Here is an 8,522-nt window from a genome sequence, read left to right as displayed (position 1 = left end):
CTGAAACTTTCATGAAACGTCCAGATACTTCTGAGAAATTACCGGATACTTTCTTAAAACTTTTGCTGGATACTTTTCAGAACGTAGCAGAAGGTTTTCTGAAACTAAAAATCTTAGCAGGCAAATCTTCTGGCACTTTCTAAACTCTTAATGGGATTTAGCAGAAAGTTTCCTTATATTTTCTATGTAACTCATCAAGCTTGCTATCATAGATTTTACCCACAACTTTCCTGGGAATCTTCTGGAACTGCAACCTTCTAAACGTTTCATGAAACATACCAGGCAGTTTCCAAACATTTCTGGGAATTTATCAGGAACTTCCCAGAATTTTCCAGACGTTTCCTGGAACCGATGTGGAAATTACCTTCTGTTTGATTTCCTTTTGTAAATGAATAGTTAAAGTTTCAGAATGAATCTGGATTCGCTGACTGTTTGCAGGGAAATAATAAAACCTTTTCAGCCCAAATATGTAAAACCTGAAGTAGGAACTCGGCTGTTTTCTGCAGATTTCTCCTTTAAGCTGCTGCAGCATCGTGGACTGGCTGGACTCTGTCACTTTGCTTCTCACAGAAGGATTACAGGACGAGTTTCTGACAAAGAAGAAATCCTCAAGAGATACAATAAAAAAGACAAGATCTCACCTAATTTAATGGAGAAATGCTCTCTGAGGAAAAACTGTCAGATTAAATCCTGCTGTGAGAAAAGCTGACAAGTCAAGCTCAGATTTAATATTCCTGCTTCCTGCCAATGTTTATGAGCCGATTTACCTCTGAGGCCATTTAAACTGCATCGACTTCCAGTCCGCTCTGTGAAACAGAACATCAGGGGGAAAAGAGGCAATCGTTCCTCAGCACACAGAAAGCTCTGAATTTAATCTTCCAGAAGTTTTCACACCTCGAACTGCGCTGCGATCACAACGAGACACGAAGCAGCGTCAGTGAGAAATGACAGAAAAACAGAAATCATAACGGATTAGATTCAGAGTGGTTGAAAATCAGGAGTTGAAGATTCACAATTAGATTTAGGTCTGGACTTTGACTGGGACATTCTGTGCTTTATAAAAACCAGCAGCATCAAACCCGATCCCAGAGAGACCAGGGCTGAAAACATGGACTGGGTCATGTGTGTTAGTCATCAATATGAAATTAATATTTAGCCTCAAAGTAAGCATTTACTCAGTTAACTAAATATGTAGCTTCCGAACATTTGCTTAGAAAGCTAAATATTTAGTGTCAAGCTAAATATTTGGCCCAAAACTGAATATTTAGTCTTTAACTAAATATCATGTTAGTAGATGAGAGCTAAATTTAGCTGGTATGCTAATTTATTAGCCAGGAAGCAGACATGGCCTACCAAAATAAAAGCTGTGTTTTCCGAATCTCAAACCGCTTCACATTGCCTCTTTATTTTATTTTATTCTTTTCTTCTGCTTTTGGTCTTTAACAATGGAAGAGCTCATCTGAAGTGACTCTAAGCTTAGCATTTATAAACAACGCTGAGGTCAAAGGTTAATTCAGAAGCGACAGCCTGCTGCTTCCAGTCCAAAACCAGTTTGTGTTGGGATGATTGTTGTCCCACAGCATGATGCTGCCACTGCTACGGATGACAATTGGTTAATTTTGGTTTTTAAAATAAAAGCCACAAAGTTGCTAGTTGAATTTTATTGTTTGAAACTGACATTTAAAAATGAACGGATAAAAATAAACCTCCATTAGAATAGTTTTACTAAAGACCCAAATTATTGCTGCTGATTGTTGTGTATTTTGCAAACAGCAAAGATTTGAGCTGAAAGCTTTAATATTCAACGATGAAGCTGCTCGTCTTCCTCTCTGTGTGCAGCAGCTGCAGATTCTAAACTGTGTTTCATTTTCTGGATTATCCATTTTGTTCTTGTCATTTGGGTCACGGTTCTGAGACCCGGTTCTGTTGTTGCAAACGTCTCACATGATTCATGATTCCTCGAACGTCTCAGGATCAAAGTTTCTCCTCTGGCGTTTTCTCTGTGTCACGTTCAAACAATCAGCAGCGCTACAGTTCTCCACATTTCAGATCAAAGAAGCGACTGAACTGACGGATGAATGCAACAAACGAGTTTATTTGGTTACAATGGAAGAACAGAGACGAGGCGCGGAGCTCAGGAACGTTTCAGAAGCCTGGAAATCTGAAAGAGCTTCATGGAAATACTCAGATTCACAGATGAACTTGCTTTTTCTGTGCAGTTTATGATGCATAGCAGCACTTTTCATGATTCTTCCCTCATCTTGCTGCCTTTGATTCAGTCTCAGGTTATATTAAGCAAAGAACGCTTTTACTTTTTCTGCATTTAATATACACCACTGCAGCCCAGCATGTGATCATTTCACCTGATAACTTTTTTTTAAAGTCAGGTTGTTTTGAACAAGTGTTTGTGTTTGTGTGTCCTCTGGCTGCATTAATTAATAAACCGTAAAAAGGGAAACATGTGCATATTGTATCGTAAGAATACAGGAATAAAGCCATGTTGACAGCTTTTAAAGCTCGTGGCAAATTAGGTTTCTCATCTGTTCTTCTGGTTTAATTTCTACTGTTGTTAATAATAAATGAGACAGAACAGGCTTCTGGAAAAGCAAGATAAAATTGTGCTTTGTAATCACTCCCAAGGCATCGCATGCTGTCTGAAAGCCTGGAGAAGTTTCTGCTTTCAGGTCCAAACAAAGGTGTTAGCTAACTGAGCTCACAACAAAACTTCAAATGTTTTGGTTTCTCAAACAGATTCACACATTTATTTGACTAATAATCTGAAAGAAAAACTTAAAAAATACTTCACCCTTTCCTAAGTAGCTTTTGTAGTAAAATTACATAAATGAATGCCTTTAAGATGAGAACTTTAAGGTCAAATTTAAATCCTGCAGGAAGGTTTTACACTGCAAAAACTCAAAATTATATCAAGTAATTTTGGTTGAGTTTCTGGTGCAAATATCTTAGTACACTTGAGATCAGATAAAATGAACTTTTCATCAATATGCAGGAGCTTGTTTTAATTAAATGATTCATTAATACTGATGAAAAATGCCAGTTTCATTGTTAGATAATTTCACATATATTTTTCCCATCTTATAAGTAAAATAATGTGTCAGTGGAACTCAACCTTTTTCCACAATTTTAAGAAATAATTGTCTCAAAACAAGCTCCTACATTTGCTGAGAAGTTATTTATGAGTTAATTTGTCTTATTTCAGGAGTACTAAGATATTTGCACCAAAGCTAAACAAAAATTCTCTGTAAGATTCTGTGTCTTTGCAGTGTAGACATTAAATGATGCTTCCTTTCCTGTTTTGACAGTTGATGGTCAAACTGTCCAGAAACTTCCACAATAACAAGCAATTAAAGGTTTTATTCCCTAAAAATGTGTTGTGAAAAGTGAGTGAGATGATTTTATCAACCACGGTGTAAAATGCACGCTCAGCATTCTGACATGTTGACACTTTGGAAAAATTGGGCGTGTCCAATAGTAAGGATTTACATTTACTAAATTGAAAAATCTACTTTTGGGACTATTTTTACTGTCTACTTTTACTTGAGTAAAAACATGTTGCAGTAGTTCTACTGTTGCTTCTGCACAGTGTTTGGGTTCTCTGTCCAGGCCTGCCTGGCGGCCATATTGACGTGTTTTTCTCCAGTTTCAAAGTGTAAAGATGACAAAGTCATTCTGCTCAGAGTTTAATGCCTTGAGAGTGAGGATGGTGGGTTAACCTGCTGATACTGAAGCTGGAAGGAAGGAGAAGTCAGAGCGTTTAAGTTGACGTGGAGGTTGATGTGGTGGTTTTCTTCCTTATCATCCTGCGTCCCTGGCGCTGGACTGGACCTGGACCCGGAGCCGGAGCCGGGCCTGGACCCGGAGCCGGCGCCGGAGCCGGACCCGCTCCAGTGTTACCGGCTCGACTGGCCTTCACTTCGTCGATGAAGCTTTCTATGGCGGTGAACTTCTCCGTCAGGTCGCCGAGGCGCTCCTTCAGGGCGTTGAACTCCTTGTAGAGGTCGTCTAAGGCCTCAGACAGCGGGTTGATCCTGAGGCAGGAAAGAGATTTTTACTCCAGTCAGGTTTATTTATGCAGCAGCCAGTCAGTCCAAAGTGATTTATGTCAGAAAAACACAGAAAACTCTCAATAAACATTACATTTTCTCAAATGAAATAATCAAAACCATCAAGTGTGTGGGTTTTAGAAAGTGAGTGTTTTGAAGTAATTTTACATGAAGAAAATCATTTAATAGCGACTGACTCAGAGGAGCTGAAACAGAAGTACACCACACTTTTCAGATTTTCTTGAGGAAAGACTGGTGGATCATTTCTTCCTGCTTCAAAATGCTGGTTTATTTTATAAAATCATAATAAAACACGATGGAGGTGTTTTATTATTATTTATTATCAAGGACTTCTTGCTTTAAAATTATACATTAAAATCAAACATGCTAAAGTAGTTTGTGCTCATTATTGTAATTTCTTTCAGTTTTTTTCCATCTGTCAGAATTTTTTATGGAGATTTGTGTGTTTTCGGGGATGTTCGCTGTTATTTAAGCACTTTGCTGAAGATGTTTATTTTGTTTTGTGCAGCATGCTTTAGGAACAGATGGCTCACAGATTATTGGTTCTTTCTGCGGTTTGATCATTTATTTTTCCTTAAGTCTTGGACCGCACATGTTGGGTTGCTTAGTCACAGTAAATTGTCATTACATGCGAGTGTTTATGGACAACCTGACCACCAAATGACATGTTCTTACAACTACTCTTTTTATTTCCTTAGTCTGGCCCAGACCAGCTTGCAGAATTATTGGTGTGGGAGAAGAAAAGAAAGAATTTCTCATATTTTGAAATGAGTTCTCTGGTGTTTAAAAGTTTCATTTTTGGACCGAACTGAAGCAGCAGAACTCCGTGGAAAACTCCTGCTTGCTTCTGTTTTGACATTTAAGTCACATTTTGATTTGCTGCTCCTTATGACGACATCGGCTGCAGGAAATAAATGAAAACTTCACTTTCAACCACAAGAGAAACCAAATTCCTGTGGCGTATCTCAGAGACTTTGCTGGTTTATTTGAGTCTGCTCTTTCAAAATACAGACAAGAACCAAAACTCAACACAAGGCCAATATTTTCTCACATAAATTTAAAATATGTTTCTCTAATTTAATCCTGAGTGTTTAGTTTAAGGACAGCTGGACTCCCTCTCTGTTCAGCTCAACATTTGGGTTTTTGTCCCCAGATAAAAAACAAAACAGAACTCGAAACAACTACAGTAATTACAAACTGAACAAAAATAATGAAAGGAAAAAGAAGACATTAATGTCATGATTTGTTTCTCATCTAATAATTACATTAATTTTGTTTCTTCCAGTAATTTCTCTCCCAGGCATAAATATTCCTCATTTGAGTCAGAAATTCTCAGATCTTCTGGTTTTCTCTGTTAGTTTTTAACTTTTTGTTTATCCTTGTTTGTTTTGTTTAAATTTGCATGAAAACAAGAAAAACAAGAAATCTGGATAAAACCTCGACATCAGGCCAACATTTTTATAGAAAAGATTAAAATATTTTCCAGTTTAATCCTAAGTGCTTCAGTACAAAACAGCTGGATGTTTGTGTTTGTTTTTCAAAGTTACAAAGCAGCTTGATTTATTTTACATAATTATTCACATTTTTGTTCAAATAAATATACAAAAAACATTTTTAGTTTTTTGTTAAAAGTTGCATATTGCAGGTTTAGTCTGAGCCGGGCTCCTACCTGCTGTAGTCGGGCAGCAGAGTCTGATGGTCGTTCTGCAGGAGACTCTTCATCTGGGTCAGGATGTCGAACCGCCAGTCGTCCAGAACCTGGGTCAGGTTGGCCACGCCCCGCATGCTGACCCGCTCCGCTGAGACAGGAAACACAAAAAACTGAAAACTTACACTAAGAAAAATGATTTAAAACTGTTATTAATCCGGTATTTGAGGAAACTACTAGAGCAAAACTACTTGGTAAGATTTTGTGACTTTACAGTTTATTGGGGAAGATCTGTTTGTTTTGGTGGAGTCAGACAGTAATGTGAAGCCGCTCACCTCCATCTCTGTAGTTCCATTCATTGTTGGTTTTGGTCGTTGGGCGTCGCTTCTGGGCCGCCGCCAGAACCGTCATGGCGGCCAGAACCAGCAGCAGCGCGCTCAGTTTGAAGGTCATTATGAGGTCGGCGCCTGGAGAGAGAGACGAGATTTCATCCTGTTTCCAGCTTCAACACTGGTTGGTAAAACTCATCCACACTTTTTAAACAACGCTGAGGTCAAAGGTTAATTCAGAAGCATTAGCCTCCTGTTTCCAGTCTAAAACCAGGTTGTATTGGGATGATTGTTGTCCCACGGCATGATGCTGTCACTGCCATGGTTGACAGTAGGTGCAGTGTTTTTAGTTTCTCCAGAAGACATTTGCTTTGTTCCTGTTTAGTTTAAAGGTGTTAAACTTTGACACATTTCACTTCTGGATTAACCTGATTGTTCTGATTCCAGGAAGAAACATTTTAATGGAGGCAGAGCAGCAGTTTAATCTGACCAAATCCAAACCTTTGATGTTTCTACATGCATCATCATCATCATCATCATCATCATCATCATCATCATCATCATCATCATCAGTCCACAGCTGCACGCATCAGTTTGTTTTCTGCTTTATTTTCTTGAATTCATGCAACTTTTAAAAGATGAGTTTTGCACCAAACTGCTCCATTCAGGTGTCTGCAGGGATTTTCTCTGCTTGAAAGAGTTTGTGTGGCTACAAATCCAAAGAAAAGAAATTTAATTCCTTGTTCTATACACTTCAGAGGCTTTCGGAGGTTAGAAAGAGGCAAAAGCCTCAGGGCTGAAAAACTCTCAGCCTCTGGAGTCGGAGAGCTGATGCACAAACCTGAACTGATTGGAAATTTCAGAAAGGAGCTGCAGAGGCATGTTGGGGAAAAACTGCACCTTCATGTCAGGATTTATTCAAGATGTGCCAACAATAATACACAGAAGCAGCAGCAGACTAAAAAAAGCTTGTGTGCTGGAGAAGAGAAAGCTACAAATGACTGAAGTTAAACACATTTCTGAGGACAATAACATGAAAATCTTCTTTGAATCTCTAAAGGCAGAATGAATAAAAGACAGATATTTATAAGATATGTGCAAAAAAATCTCAGAAAATAAATCTAATAGAAAATTTCTTGTTTTTTTTCTGAAAGTTTAAGAATTCCCACATTGTAACATCCTCATTTATTCACAAACATTTTTATCTTATGGTGGGTCGGGTTGCCATGCAATGTCAGTAACAGATTAGCTCTTTAAAAACGGGAAAATATTTTTTTCTGAATTTATTAATATCACTACAGGCAGTAAAGGACGATGAAGAAGAGAGAAAAGACATGGAAGAGAAAAAACAAACTACAAACAAAACTAAAATAAAAATCATTATTATTTTGTTCATTTTATCTTCTGACCATTTAAAAAGGTGAAGGAAAAGATTAAGAGTTCAACTAAATCAGAGGAACATTTAAACGGAACAAAATATGTTACAGTTCCATTTCCTGTTTCAAAATAAAAGCTATTCCTGCCAGTTTTAAAAAAGGCATTTCAATAAATCATGTGAAACTGGTAAGTTGGAATCTGTATAAACTGATGATTCATTTATTTTCTATTAAATCTTTTACTGTTTTTCACCAAAATATTTTTCAACACAATTGTTTGAATTTTTCTTCCCAGTTTATTTATAATATCTTCCAGTAATTTCCCCATCCAAGCATCAATATGTCTCAGATCAGCCAGTCATTGTCAGATCCTCTGCTGTGTGTAAAGATCCAGTTTTTTGTTCCTCTGTGTTGCAAACTTTATTAAAATCCCTGTTCACTATGATAACACCACCAGGCCAAAGGTCAAGGGCAAAAATGACCAAAGACACAGTATGAATGCTTCTTCTTAAGAATACTTCATTATTTTACTGAAAACATTTTCCCCATGTTACTGATGAAACTAGTGCTAAGTCACTTTTATCTTATTTCAAATGTACAAAGATTTTTAAATTAGAAACTAGAGCAAAAATACTTGGTAATTTTATGTGTTTTCTTCGCTTGTTGTTTGTCATTTTAAATCCCAAAGTTTTTGGTTGCAACAAGAAAAAGTTCAGTTTATTAACAAATCCTCAAATATTCAGATCATCTGTAAATAAGCAGCATAAGAAACAAAGACGAATTACACAAATTATTTGAGGTTAAATTCTTGTAAAATCTCTGTCTGAACCAAACAAATTTTAATATAAAATAAAGAATAACTTTCCTGGTTCACTTTCAGGTCTAAATAAAGCAATAAAATGATAGATCAGTTCCCCTTTAGGGTTTTTCTGAGTCAAACTTCTGTAAAATATTAAAATTATCGATCAGTACCTTTTGTTCTGCAGCTCCTCTACACTGGGGCTTCCCGTTCGCTCTAACTGAACTCAGTGATCAGCATGCAGAAAGAGCTGGAAAAAGACAGGCAGAAGAAACACACACATTCCTG

At 37.3% G+C, this 8,522-nt stretch overlaps 1 protein-coding gene across 1 annotated transcript; it reads right to left on the bottom strand.

The window, feature by feature from the left end:
* Positions 1-2,075: 2,075 nt before the first annotated feature.
* On the bottom strand, positions 2,076-8,522 carry si:ch211-76l23.4 (uncharacterized). Its single transcript, XM_055051712.1, has 4 exons — positions 8,408-8,522; positions 6,066-6,197; positions 5,752-5,881; positions 2,076-4,046 (listed from the first exon to the last, which is right to left on the bottom strand). Exons 2-4 carry the CDS (start codon positions 6,181-6,183, stop codon positions 3,773-3,775), a joined length of 522 nt encoding a protein of 173 aa, XP_054907687.1. The 5' UTR covers positions 6,184-6,197; positions 8,408-8,522; the 3' UTR covers positions 2,076-3,772.

The sequence above is a fragment of the Poeciliopsis prolifica genome, unplaced genomic scaffold (genome assembly GCF_027474105.1).
Source record: "Poeciliopsis prolifica strain line A6 unplaced genomic scaffold, Auburn_PproV2 SCAFFOLD034, whole genome shotgun sequence".
NCBI lineage: Eukaryota > Metazoa > Chordata > Actinopteri > Cyprinodontiformes > Poeciliidae > Poeciliopsis > Poeciliopsis prolifica.
The sequence above is the reverse complement of the archived record's forward strand: the minus strand, read 5'-3'. Positions and strand labels throughout refer to the sequence as shown.